At 36.5% G+C, this 14,952-nt stretch overlaps 1 protein-coding gene across 1 annotated transcript in view; it reads left to right on the top strand.

Moving 5' to 3' along the window:
- The first annotated feature begins 1,754 nt into the window (after nucleotides 1-1,754).
- LOC131046848 (uncharacterized) overlaps nucleotides 1,755-14,952 on the top strand; it is a 231,657-nt gene continuing 218,459 nt past the window's right edge. Inside the window, exon 1 of the mRNA XM_057980636.2 lies at nucleotides 1,755-2,083. Within this exon, the coding sequence (XP_057836619.2) occupies nucleotides 2,024-2,083 (60 nt within the window). The 5' untranslated portion in view covers nucleotides 1,755-2,023. The remainder of the gene's footprint in view (nucleotides 2,084-14,952) is intronic.

The following is a 14,952-nucleotide window of genomic DNA, read 5'->3' as shown; positions in this document are numbered from 1 at the left end:
CTCTCCATCTCCATCTAATTATAAATATCTCCCTCACTCTATATCCCTCTCCCTCTCTCTCTCTCTCTCTCTCTCTCTCCACTCCTATCCCCCCTCTCTATCTCTCTCCATCTCTCAATTCCTCTCTTCCTCCCTATCCCTTTAACTATCTCCCTATCTCCACCTCTTTTCTTCTCATATATCTTTATCTTTGTCCCTATTTCCCCACATATCTCTATCTATCCCTCTCTCCATCCCCACTATTTATCTCTCTCTTTCTATCTCTCCTTCTCTCCCTCTCTATTTTTATATCTGTACATCTCTCCCTATCTCTCTCTCCCTCTACATCTATCTCTTTATCCACTTCTCTCCTTCCTCTCTCCCTATATCTTCATCTCTTCCTCTATCTCTAGACATGTATCCCTCTCTCTATCCACCCATCTCCCTCCCTCTCTCCACACTTCTACATCTATATATGTTTCCTCTCTATCTCCATCTCTCCCTATATTTGTATCTTGTTGTCTCTTTGTTTCTCTTTACCCCTATATCCCTCTCCCTCTCTCCCCCCTCTCTATATATATCTTCCATCTCTCCCCCCTCTCTCTCTATATCTTCCATCTCTCCCCCCCTCTTTCTCTCCCCCTCTTTCTCCATATCGCCTTCTCTTCCCATATATATTTATCTCTTTCCCTCCCTCCTTTCCTATATACCTTTCTCTCCATCTCTATTTTTTTATTCATACTTCTCTCCCTATCTCTCTCCATCTTTATCTCTCCCTCTCCCTCTACCCCTATCCATTTCTCCTCCTTCCTCTCTCTATCTATCTTCATCTCTACCTTTGTCTTCCTCTCTCCCCCTCCATCCCTAGGCATGTCTCCCTCTCTATCCATCCATCTCTCTTCCTCTCCCTCTTCCTATACCTCTCTATCTATATGCATTTCTTGTCTATCTCTATCTCTCCATCTCCCCCTATATCTCTATCTTGTTATCTCTCTCTCTCTCTCTCTCTATCACTTCCTTTCTTCACCTTTATCTTTCTATATCTCCCTCTCTCCCCCCCCTCTCTCTATATTTATCTTTTCCATCCTCTCCCTCTCTCTCACTCTATATATTTATCTCTTCCATCTATATCTATCCATGTCTCAACTTTCTCTTTATCTCTCCCTCTCCCTCCATCCCCATATTATATATTCTTTACTATGTTTATCCCCCCACCCTCCTCTCTCTTCCTCTCTTTATCTCTCCCTCTTTCTATCCTTAACTCTCCCTCTTGCTCTCCTTCCCTCTCTCTCTATTGTAAACATAACACGAGCCTATTAGTAATGGAGTCTTATCATCTTCCTAATTTAAATGTTTTGTTTCAATCATGCCTGGACCCTATAAGTAAATGCATAGTTGATTTGAAAGTATCACATCCCCATTCAGACCTTTGTTGCATAGACAACATCACTTGTTAAGTGGCCTACCGATTGACTTCATATGGTGTAGAAACATATGCCAAAAATAGACCAATTATTTTCCTTATTGACTTTCCACACCTCTTCGACATATCCATTGCACACCAAGATGCAATTGCCAATATAAATAATATCCGATATAAATTAAATATATAAACTTAAATGCATATAAATTTTGAAGGTCTATCTAAAAAAAATATTTTTTAGTTAAAGTAATATTTTAATTAAGAATTTAATTGAATTTGAATTAAACCCTCTTCTTCTTATGAGAAGTTACGAACGAACGGATATATTAAAAAAAAGCAAAACAAAAAGAGCTTCGGCTCACCTCTCTTCTATTGAATTTAGTTGTACTTTTTCTTTTCTTTCTTCCTTTTTCTTTACAAGTTTTGTTGGCCTCTCGCGAGAAGTGTCTAACGGTCCTCTCCAAAACTCCAAATTCCACAGTGAAACATAAATTTCTTTACCAGCAAACCAAAACTGCCTCGCTTTTGGCTTTACTTTCGGTGTTGCTTTGAAACCCTCTTCAATCTGCTTTAAATTTTTCAGTTGATTTGCAAGCTCTGCAATTTGAAAAAAGAAAAGAAATGGCGGCGGAATTCGGTCAATATCGTCTGCGCTGTGAGTTGCGAGGCCACGAAGAAGACGTAAGTTCGAAACCTACAGCTTTTAATTTCATGATTTCTTAAATTTCCAATCTAGAGATCTTTGTTTTACTTGAAATTATCATTTATTGAACATTTTGCCGTGTTCATTTTCCTTGTGCTTGCCGCGCGTTTCTGTGTTTGTTATCATAAAAGCATGATCGATCTTAAAATAAGCATCCCCATTTTCACTGGGCCACTCGTATGATAATTGTGAATGGAGAAGCAACTAAGGCGAATTTGGGTATTTTTCATGGGCTATTTTTTCTCCCAATCGGATTTTGTCACTTATCATATAAGGAAGAGTTTGTAGGTTAAGTCATTTCTCTCAAACCGGGGCGTATATTCCCTGTTGAGTAATCCATTACAGTAAACGTCGGACACGAGTTAAATCTAGATATTTCCAATGTGCCATCATTTCATAGTTTGATTATGATATTGAAATCTTGGGGAAAATTTTGAAAAATAAATAATATAAATGGAAGGAACCTCTCTTATGAGTTTCACCAAAGCGGTCTTTATGTAAATTTGGTGTCAAGCTTGGTTGTGACCTAAGAAATTATTTAATCAGTTTGCTAAAGTTCTGTTAGCCATTCCATAGTTAGATTCTTAATCTTTGTGGGATTTTGACCTGTAAGTGCTTTAGTCATCTCCAGAATGACCAGTTTTCGTGAGCAGGCATTACTTCCTAGCGTTACTCTGACTTTTTGGCGATGGGGTTCAAGCTTTGTGTCCCAGCAGATTTTTTTGTGGGTTTCGGGCATGGCACAATTTTTATGGATTTTGGGGAGAGCAATTTTTTTTTTACCTGGACAAGATGGATATTGAAATATTATATAAAAAGTAATATTTGAAAAATAAAATCAGAATAGACTAAAATAATAACTTAAATAAACTAATTGAACCTGAAATTGTAAAAAGTAATTGTGGAGGTATTGAATTGACACTTACAATCTATTGATCTGCAATGCATCTGATAATACGTTATCCATTTCTTCGATTATGAATACAAAGTATTCTCAAAACTAAATCAAGAGATGCATGGTTGCATTGCAGAACAAGATTGTTAGTGCTTTTAAGTTTTACAAAATTTTGTGGGTTTGGATCCCTGTTAAGTATTTAGTTGTCTATTTATTTATTTTTTATTTAAATAATAAACTTTAAGGTTTTTGTTGTTTATTTTGCGGCTGCAACAAGCAACAACCATAGGGAATGCTTGTGGGATGCTGGTGATGGCAGGGCGTCCCATTGAGGTTTCCCATTTGTAGAAATGACCCTAAATGGCAGACACATCCCCCCTTTTATTCATTTTTGGAAAAGGGAGGGGGTGTTTCATCATCTTCCCAAAGCTTTTAGGGCGGGGCAGTCATGTAATCTTGGAGATATCTCCTTGGAGTATGCTGCCTTTTTTCATGTATTGGTAATAATCAGGACTCAGGAGGCAAGGAGACCCATAAAACACACAAGGACCTGAAACAGTTGTTGGTATGGTAGAGGAAGATTGATTATTAGATTGGTATGGTTCAAATTGGTGAGCTCCCTCATACAGGGCCAGCCCGTTACTCTTTTATCCTTGGCCTGAAACCCTCCTCACAATTATCATCAATGTTGGGCTCAAACATTTTAAACCTAACATCTATCCAAAAAGCATAAAAATTCTAATTAAGAATAATTACGGAAGCATTAGTTAACATTCTATACTTGTAAAATTCTCCATATTAGATGACCGCTCTTCCTTGAAATGGGCCAGAGTGAGGTTTTAGATGGACTTACATGGAGTTACCACAATTAATTTTAAACCAGGGTATTCTTAGTAACAATCTCTTGAGCAAGTAGACACATTCTACGCTTTTAATAATAATTTGGCCTATAGGACATTGAAGTTATAAGGGTCTCTTTTTAAATTATAATACTGATTGCTGAATTTGGACTCAGCAATAACTCTTTTGGTCCAAAATTTTTGAAAACTTGGGACTCGGCAAAAAATCAGGGGAAAATCGGCAAAAACTTGGCAAATTTATCGAACATTTGAATTTATATAATTCTTAAAATATTCTTGAAAAACACACATATACACTGAATTTGTAGAACATATTACTGATTTCCATCATATATAAATCAAAGTTTGAGTTAAATACATATCATATACCAAAAAATAAGTGCAACCTCTAAATAAAATTTGAGTTCAATACATATTATAGAGGATTTGCATTCCTTGAATCTCCTTTCTATAGAATTAAAGTTCTCCTCTACTTCACATGTTTCATAAAATAAATACTTTATTCAATAGCTAGCATTGGCATGTGCACACCAAGCCTTTCGAATTTTCAGCTCATCTCATACCTATTGATGAACTTTGTCAGCCTTCACAACATACCTTCAACTTCAAGAACATGGTTCAAGAAGCATGAGACTTCCACATCAAACTACCATGCAAAAACACCATATTGAAGTTTTCCTCACACATACACCCAAAGTATTTGTAATGTCCCCTACTAGGAGGCTGCCAATTTCTGTAACTTAATAATAGTTCTGATTTGATCTGATCGATGATCATGTCATTGGATGCTTTTGACTCCTTTCCTTTATATCTCTCAATGTGAGGGAGAATGCGACTCTTCATTACTTCTGCCCTTTGAAAGGGACACAACCTTTCACAGTCAGATCTGCACTTCTTATTTAAATCAGATTTGCACTTCTGATTCCCAAATTATCCCCTTCTCAAAATGAGGTTCTCTTCTCTCTTTTATATCCCATGTTTGAGGGAGTCACAACTTTTCCTTCCATGTCTTTTGACCATTCATTAACTTAATTAAATTTTAATTATATTTAATTATATTATTTTATATTTTAATTAATTTTTTTGTTTAATTTTTTTCTATTTTAATAATATTATTATTATTTATTATTAAATTCTATTCCAAAGTGGGGACATTACAATCCGCTCCACTCAAGATTGCTTGTCCTCAAGCAATAATCATGGAATGTTCAAAATGATTCCCAATATGAAATGGCTTTCGAAACACTCATAGAATAAACATGCTGCTACTTTTTTTGTAAAAACTTTAGTTCTTGCCCTAAATCACCATTTTATGTAAAACTACAAATGGAACAAGATGCATACCTGATTGAGATCCTGCAATAGGTTAGGAAACAATTGAAATGTATATAAACCATACTATATATCTTTTAAAAAGGATATAAAACATAAATTCTCTATACCTAGGATCAAGAACATTAACCTAACCATAGTTATATCAAATTCCTTATCAAAACTCAACCATAAGAGAGTGCGAGTGAGGAACGATAAGCTGTCCAAGAGATCCTCTATCCTAGGCCCAAGAGCGGAGTGAAAGCCAGAGCCCTCTTGGCCCCATGGGACCACCAATCAAACTACCATGAGGTGGTCTACCTAGTGAGGTATCCTATCACCGTTCTCCTTCATCACTTCCATCCTTATCCTTCTCTTGTGTAATGTCCCCATCCTAGTTAGAGATAGTGGTTTGAGGAGTTAGCCTATTTTTGGACCCTTGTAGGCTAACAGAGTATGGATAAGGGGGTCAGTGATGTAGTATCTTGAGGAGTGGTCTATCTATTTGTTCTAGTTCAATGTTGAGTTCAGTTTCGGTCTTCCTTTCATCAGTTTCTGACATTATATGAGGATTTCCTAATTTTTAGGGAAAAAATTGCTAAAAATAGACATGGTTCTATTTTCATTGGCATGGTGAACTGTGGCCCCAGCTTCTGACAGATTCAGTTTCTAAGCAATAATGAGGGAGATATGAATTTTTAAGTGATTCCCACAGGCAATTAATGTTTTAATGAAATATTAAAATAAAACCACAAAGTGCATCACTTAAATTTATTTAAGAGAAAATTTAATATCTCCTAAGTTGGGCGTTGCTTTTAGGGTTAAGTTGGGAACCCTAAAAGCAAGTTATAATTTTTAAAAACCTAATTGCCAAAAATCGTACTTTTTTGGTATTTAGGCAGGCAAGATGAAATTAAACCTCATTCATTGATATTGAGCATTTGACATTTCTTCTGAGCACTTGGCTATGGCGGCTAGGGTTTGGACCTGTTTTGGAGAGCGTGCATTCTCTAGAATTCAGTAGCTTTGAGATTGTGAAAGATCAATCGAATTGTTGCAGCTTGGTTGGCTTCATTCAGAAGTCAAATTGAATTAAATTGGGGCAGATTTGGCTTCTTACAAGGTAGATTTGTTGTAGGCTTCCTATTTACTGTTTTGCTGTTAATTTTTCTGTGGTTTGGAGGTTTCTTTTCTCAAACACATAGCTTGCTCATTTATTGGCGCCATCTTCCACTGTTTGGGTGCCTTAGTATTAAATAAGAGCAGATCTGAATTGTTTCAGAATAAAAAATCAGAACTTTGTAAGTTGCTGATTGAATTCTTTTAATTCAATAAATTGGCTAAGGACCTACGGGTATGCTTCTAAATTCTCCAGTTTATTGCTTCAGTTGATTAATTTCATGTATTTTTTTGATGTGTTGAGAATTAAAGAAACCCTTGCAACTTATGTCTATTTCTAAAAGACCATCTCAAATATTTAAAACACACAAAAAAAAGAATAATAAATTACAGCAGGTTGAAGGATTGAACCAGCAAGGGTTCATCACATCTTGTGATTGAAATTCCCTCAATAATCAACAATGTTCCTAAATAAATATGTCTATAGTAATCATGGACACTCATGGCGCAAACAAACACATCAGATATGAATCAAACACGGAGCATACACTTGAGAACACAAAGCATACACATGGATATTTGCAAACACGGAGCATACATGTGAATACACATTGTTAGATTCTTTTTCCTTAACTAGAATGACTCATTGATTCATCTTTAGATTCTTTACCCTGTAGGATGGTAGGATCGTTGCTCCGATACCACTGTAATGTCCCCTACTAGGAGGCTGCCAATTCCTGTAACTTAATAATAGTTCTGATCTGATCTGATCGATGATCATGTCATTGGATGCTTTTAACTCCTTTCCTTTATATCTTTCAATGTGAGAGAGAGTGCAACTCTTCATTACTTCTGCCCTTTGAAAGGGACACAATCTTTCACAATCAGATCTGCACTTATTTAAATCAGATTTGCACTTCTAATTCCCAAATTATCCCCTTCTCAAAATGAGGATCTCTTCTCCCTTTTATATCCCATGTTTGAGGGAGTCACAACTTTTCCTTCCATGTCTTTTGACCATTCATTAACTTAATTAAATTTTAATTATATTATTTTATTTTTTAATTTAAGTTCAATTTTTATTTTTTTCTATTTTAATATTATTATTATTTATTATTAAATTCTATTCCAAAGTGGAGACATTACAGGATTCCCATTCTTCCCATAGAGATGCCTCATCCCTTGAAGGCACCTATTTTTAACTTGTTGTGGATAGGTACACAGTTACACTAATTGATTCGCATATGGCGAGGTGCAAGGTTATGTAATCAATTGCATGATAGTATTCAGTAAAAGGATACTCGACAAATCATTACTGCAGATTTAATTGAGTTGTTCTCCCAATTTTTTGCGATTTTTTCCAATAATTTGCCTTGATTTTTTCAAAAAAATCGCCCAAGAGTTTTTTGCAGATTAAATCGTTGCCATAAATGACTTGCAATAAATCGGGAGTTAAACGATTTTTTGCAGATTTTTTCATCTCTGATATTTGTTTGAATTTTTTTAAAAATGAAAATCCTAGTTAGGTTGGAAATGGTGATCGCATCTTGTCTAATGGTTTTTTCAATTAAAGCTGTCAATGTTTGAGTTTCAGTTCTAGTATGATTTGTAATATGTTACTGTTGAACAATATTGGATATTACATACCCTTAACTGAAATTGGCATCAACATATACCTAATGCAAACTATAATCATGGATTTGGGCCTATGATTTGGGGTCATTACATAAAAATATTGTTTAGTAAATGATATTTCATGATGGAGGAAATTAATCACAATTTCTGCACAATTTGATGTTTTTTATTCCCATGGCAGTTTCTTGTGAACTTTGATTGATTGCCAGCCCTCTTATTGTCTTCTTTTTTGTAATTTGTACCTGTTGTGACCATTTCACACATCGCCCCATTGCAAATGGGGACCCCTGCTTTTTGCTTTCTAGGGTTTGTTCTTTAGGTCTTTTAAGGTTTTGTCTGTTAGCCTTTGCAAGATGAGTGCTGTCGGGGAGATCAATAGGATGGCAGGTCCTGCTGGAGTGAAGTCCTGATCCTGAAATTTGGCTAAGTCTGGAATGCCCCGATCCTGAAATTTGACTAAGTCTAGAAACTGAAAAACCTCCAAAAACTAGATTTTGCAATATAACTCCTGGAGGTCTGAAACCACTCTCAAACATCCTGAAAGTATATATGGAATATAACTTAAAGTATAAGTGAGTGACATTTCCTTCTTATACTTAAATGTTATATTCCATATAAATTATCCTGACGGAGAATTCAAAAAGTCAAATCTCGCTCCTAACCCTCAGAGAGGGCCCATAGTGAGATTTTGATTTCCTTCATTTTGCAATGAAAAGAGACCAAGTTTTGATCATAAATGGAAAATAAAGGACTTTCTCCACCCGCCTGAAGAAGTTTAGACTTGAAATGATGAAGGACCTTGTGGAAAACAGAAAAATCGCTCCTGACCCTTAAGAGAGGGCCCATAGCGAGAAATCTTATAAGGGTCATTGCTAGCCTTATTTGGTCGATTTGAGAGGTCAAGAGCATGATGAAGGATAGAATGAACATAATGAGGTATCTAGACTTGATTAAAGATGATAAATTGAAGGAGTTTTGCCCAGGAAAGGAAAAATCGCTCCTGACCCTCAGAGAGGGCCCACAGCGATTTTCTTTGTGTGCACATTTTTGGACCTTTCTTGGACATGAATTTTTATTCATAGCAAAGAACAAGATATCTCCCTTGGCAAAGTGATTTTTAGATGAAAAGTGAAACATTTTGGTCCAGGTAGCAAAAATCGCTCCTGACCCTCAGAGAGGGTCCACAGCGAGATTTTCAAATATGCATTATTCTTGCAAGATCAAGTGATTTTATGATTGGAAGGGATGAAGGAAAGCATGTTCTATCCGTTGAATATAATTTGGAGGATCAACACAAGATGAAATCAACCTAAAATTCAAAAATCGCTCCTGACCCTCAGAGAGGGCCCATAGCGAGATTTTCAAATATGCACTATTCTTACAAGATCAAAGTATGTTTTATGATTGGAAGGGGTGAAGGAAAGCATGTTCTATCCGTTGAATATAACTTGGAGGATCAACACAAGAAGAAATCAACCCAAAATGAAAAAGTCGCTCCTGACCCTCATTGAACGCCCACAACAAAAAATCGCTCCAGACCCTCAGAGAGGGCCCATAGCAAGAAACCTAAAATGGGAATTTTCCATCCAAGTTTGAGGAAAGCTAAGGTTAGGCATGGGTTTGAAACGATGTTTGAAAAGCCTTGAAGTGAAAAGAAATCGTTGAGAATCAATATTTTGAAGGCAATTACAAAAATCGCTCTGGACCCTCAGAGAGGGCCCATAGCGATTTTCCAGTTTTCTCTCCTTTGTTTGAAGAATTGAGACAAAATCTTGCTTGGACAGGAGGAGGACGTGATATGTTATGCCTTGGAGGTGATTTGAAGATTAAAAGATAAAGGAATTTGCCTAGAACCAAAAAATCGCTCCGGACCCTCACTGAAGGCCCATAGCGAGATTTTCAAAAAATGCATGTTTTCTTCAAAATGGTGCTAAGGCAAGGTTAGGATAAGGGGAAGAAACCTCCAAAAGCGTGATGAATATTATTTTGCCTTTGAAACTTGATGATTTTGGTCAGAAAACGAAAAGTCGCTCCGGACCCTCAGTGAAGGCCCACAGCGAAAAATCGCTCCGGACCCTCAGAGAGGGCCCATAGCGATATTGTTGAAAATCTTTATTTTACCTTGCAACAACAAAGCGAATTTGGATGGAGTGGATAAAGGAAGGATGTTGCTTAATGACGAATGAAGTTTCAATGAAAAATGATGAAGAATCAAGCCTAAAATCAAAAAATCGCTCCGGACCCTCAGAGAGGGCCCATAGCGATTTTTCAGGATCCTCTCCTTTGTTTGAGGAATTGAGACCAAATATTGTGTGGATAGGAAGAAGAGATGATATTTTATGTCTTGGAAGCAATTTGGAATCCAAAAGATGAAGGATTAAGAGCAAGATTGAAAAATCGCTCCTGACCTTCACCGAAGGTCCAGGGTGAAATTGGTGATATCCTTCATTTTTACATTATTGAGCGTTGATATTCCTTAAAATCCTCAAAATTGCTCACTTCGAAGCCTTTGGAAAGATTAAATCAAATTCGCATTAAATTAAAGGCATTTTAATTTAATAAATTAATTTTGTACCTTGAAATAATCAAAATAAGCATCTTAGAGGTATTAAAATTAATTTAAATAAATTAAAAAAATTTACAAGGTGAGCGCTCAAATACATTTATTTGCTTTTACAAGCAAGTCGGCCTACTCTTTTGAGGTTTTATTTATTATTTCACCTTTTATTTGGCAAGTCGGCCTTGGAGAGAAGAGAGGTGAGCGCTCTATATATTGGAGGGGTTGGTTTCACATTTCAAATCATTCATTCATCCTTTTTAAGTGCAAAGTTGAAGTGCGAATTGGAGTGAAATCTGGCTAGAGTGGAGCGAATTTCTACTAAGTGTTGAAGATCAAAGAGCGTGGAGTCTATTCTTTTTGAAGCTAGAGGAGGCGCAATTCATCCAAGGGAGAATTTTGATTTAAATTTTGCCTAGCAAAATCCATTTTTTACATCATTTCTTAGAGTTTAATACTCAAGAGGAGGTATGGCGAAATCATCTTAACACCCTTGTTTAAGGTTTGATTTTTGGACATTTGTTTTGGAAAAATCTAAATATTTCATGGTTAATTAGGAAATGATAACTCTATCGTGAAGTTTCCTAATTAAAATCTTAAATCTTCCTTTTAAGTTTAATTTCTAGACTTCAAGATATGTTACTAATTTTGAAATGTTGTGTAGGTATCAAGATGGCGACTCCTAAGGCTGGAGTATCCACGAGTCGGCAGGCTCTCATCAAAGAAGATCCGGTTCAGGACAAAGATGATCTCCTCCAGCTCAGTATCATCAAAGAAGATCAAGCAAGGATAAGGGCGACCTCCTCCAGTCTAGCATCGACAAGGACGGCCTTCTTCGGTCAAGCATCGTCAGGAATGACTTCTTCCAATCCAGCATTCCGAGGTGAGGTACATCATCATCCTGCACATCAAAGACAAAGTAAGTCAGAGCAAGGGTTCATTGAAGGAGCAGATAGTTCCAGAAGAGTTAATTAAAGCTAGCTTCTCAGCAACGTCAAGTTGAATATCCACCAAATTCCGAGTGTCAAACGAGGTGGCATCCTAGTCATCACTCCTCCAATTAGATTGGTCCACCTCAACGTGTCTAGATTCAATGTACCTAACTCATGGGAGGTGGCACAAACTTCGATGTACCTACCCCAGCGATCCATTGGTCGAATTTTCCAGAGAAGACATGTGTCCAATTAGTACAATTTTATCATTGGTCAAGCATTAAATGTTATGTAATGGTTGTAACAAACCCTAATTAGGGTTTTCATTATTGAATCTTGGCCATTGATCTCAAATTGATCTTAGCCATCGAATTGTATTATGGGCACTATATAAGCCCCGATTCTTCATTTGTAAAGAATAATAGAAAGGAGTTAGTGAATAGAGAGTAGTTAGAAGGTGAATAGTCAGTTGATAGAATAGCAATTAGAGTAGAATAGGAGGACAAGGCAAGAAATTGTTGCCATTGATTGTAAACAAACTCCTTTCTCATTGAAGTAATGGTGAAGTGTGTCGTTTCTTGCAATATGCATGGTTTCTTGTTGAATCTTCAATTCTAGATGGTAGATGATTAGATCGAATGAAGGAAATTGTTGAATGTACCTGTGTGGAATCCGTTTAATCCATACCACTAGCCTCTTACTGATTGTAAGGACGCCTTGTGTGGTCAACTGGAATGAAATGAGCTTAATCATAAGTCGTTACACGTCTATTGTTTCATGCATTTTCTTGAATAGTGATCATTGTCAGATGGTGTACGATTTAAACATATTGGAAGCATCCCTTAGAAGATCGCACTGAGTTGGTGTTGAATTGTTCAGCCTGATGGTGAGACCCAACCCAGTAAGAATCCACCTAGTCATTCATCCATCTTTTCGCATTCTAGGTAGTAGAGTAGACTTCCTGAACCTTGCATCTTTTGCCATTTGTTTGTCTTCCAGTTAGTTGGTAAAATCCTGTGATTCTAGCAAATCAGACGTTCGGGTCATCAAGTGTAAGTCCCCTTGTGATTCCAGCAAATCACATCATACCACAGAGAGCTTATCCACACGTAGAGATCCTACAACAAAGAATCTTGAAGTCATCCCGATTGATCCTTTTTGCGACATCTTCAGCATTCGGAGACTTTATTCAAGAGAGGATAAGGTACCTTTAGGTATTTTATTCTGTGTTTGATAGTGTACAAAAAACGCGTTAACAGTACCCTACTTTTTTTTTGTGTTTTCTTCTGAGATAATGTTCTGCTTCAGCCAATAAGGAAACTAGCAAATGAAATACCTTTACTACTAACTGCTGTTATGGAGATTCCCAATGACAAATATGTTCAATACATCAAATAGAAAAATCCTCTAAAACCTAGATGGATTAATCACTTTATTTTCATTCAACCATTAAACTGATAGGCTGCAATACAAGTTTCAGGTCTGATACAGTTTAAGCAGGAAATATATAGGCTGTCTAATGCCCAGAAATGCATGAACAGTAATTATATTTGAAATAGATACATTAAATCAATCCTCTAGATGGAGTATTACAATAATCAACACATTTAACACATATTCGGAAGGTGATTTTTGCTTTGGTCTGAGACAAACTCTGAACTAGCAAACTAGGGTTTCAATACTGGTTCCAAATCCTTCCAAATCTGCACTTCTCCCTGCAACAACTGATATCCCTGTATTTGCCAACCTTAGGTGCTGTCAATCATGTCAAGAAGCCACCCAAACCCTAGGCGTTTGGCCCTCAAACTCCCACGTCCCTCCTCAAAGTGGTATGGTCAGCGACTCAGCATTAATGGTGGAAAATCTGCATCTTGTGCTTCCAAATCCACTTCTTTGCCTTTGTAATATTAACAATAAATCCTCCTTCAAAATGAACTGCCAATACAAACTGAAATCTATGCAAACAAAGCTCCTGCGTAGTGTTAGTTTAAGTACTTTCAGATTGAATAAAACTCAGAAAATCAGAATTAGTTTTAACTAGGTTAATTAGATTAATTGTTTTCCAGATTTAAGCATAGTAAAGGAAATGAATGCATAAAGACAAAGCACAGTTACCCTGGGAAAACCTCCTAGGAGGAAAAACCCAGCCAGAAAAGATCCTCAGATCTGATTATGGTTTTGAATTCAACTGATAATTACACACTTATCTGGAGTATAGATGTTGCAGTCACAAGGAAGATGACATAGAAGTCTACACAATTAGTTTGCTAATGGAGATCATGATTTGCAGTCCTTCTAATCTGACTTGCTGTGCATAACAAGGGTAGCAGCACCTTTCAAGTAGTTCGCAGTCCTTCTATAGGGTTTGTTTGGGCCTTCAATGGAGTTCTCTATCTCTTGGTGGTGATTTGCTGCCTTTGATGAAGTTCGCTGCTATCAACTGCCTTGAATATATATTTCGCTTCCTTAGAATATATTTCGCATCTTCTTGCAAAACTGAATGAATGATGTTATGTGAAGTATATCCTTTATTTATAGGAGTAGCAATACTTCTTAATTCTTTGTAAACAAACATATTAGTTTATTTAATTCCTTTTAAGCGAAATGGATAGGGTCGGCCCTATCATGGAGGCGTGTTGGGTTTGGATGTAGCGTGGAGACCTTTTAGGTGGAGCCGAGATGTATGGGGCCTGGCCCAATATGTTGGAGAAGGGGCTGGCCCCCTTAGGCGGATTCCAATGTTGCCCAAGGCAATTGGAATCCACCAGCCCTAATTACAAACAACACGTAGTTCCTAAGTGAAACCACCTGCAAATCCACTAGGAAAGATCTTTCACTTCCATAGTGGATGTCCTCTATGAAGCTTTTTGTCCTCACAAACCCCTTGGAAGAATTCTGTTCAACCAGTAATATCTGTTCATCAATTCTCCAAAACATGAATGCCAAATGAGCTCCCAAAAAAGCCTTTTATTTTCTCTTCTAAATCCCATGCCCAACTTTGGGAATCAAATATCTATTTTATTTTAATAAAATTCCCCCTTTTCTCTCCCATGTAGGCATCTCCTGTTGAATTTTAAATGCTCGTTTAACCATGGGCAATGATTTGCCCTCCCAACCATAGACAATTCACAATTGTCTCCCTCAAGCATCCTGGTATGTCAATCTGCAATTGTATTACATTATTCTTATCCTTTATTGAATGAGATCACATATCTCATTATATATGCGAGAGGTGACTTTTCACCAAGGGTCACCACACTTCACATGTGACCCTATTTTTTTTTATAATTATATTATTACATAATAATATAGTTATATTATCTTACAATAATAATATAATAATATAATATTTATATCATCAATATAATTATTATATTATGAATCACAATAATTGTATCATCAATATAATTATTATAATATCACTAATTATATTATAATAATATAATTATATTATCACACTAATTATAATATAATTATATTATCTCAACCTTTATGTTATCTATGTCGGCTTGAAGGAATCCGACCATAGCTACAATAA

The sequence above is a fragment of the Cryptomeria japonica genome, chromosome 4 (genome assembly GCF_030272615.1).
Source record: "Cryptomeria japonica chromosome 4, Sugi_1.0, whole genome shotgun sequence".
NCBI lineage: Eukaryota > Viridiplantae > Streptophyta > Pinopsida > Cupressales > Cupressaceae > Cryptomeria > Cryptomeria japonica.
The sequence above is the reverse complement of the archived record's forward strand: the minus strand, read 5'-3'. Positions and strand labels throughout refer to the sequence as shown.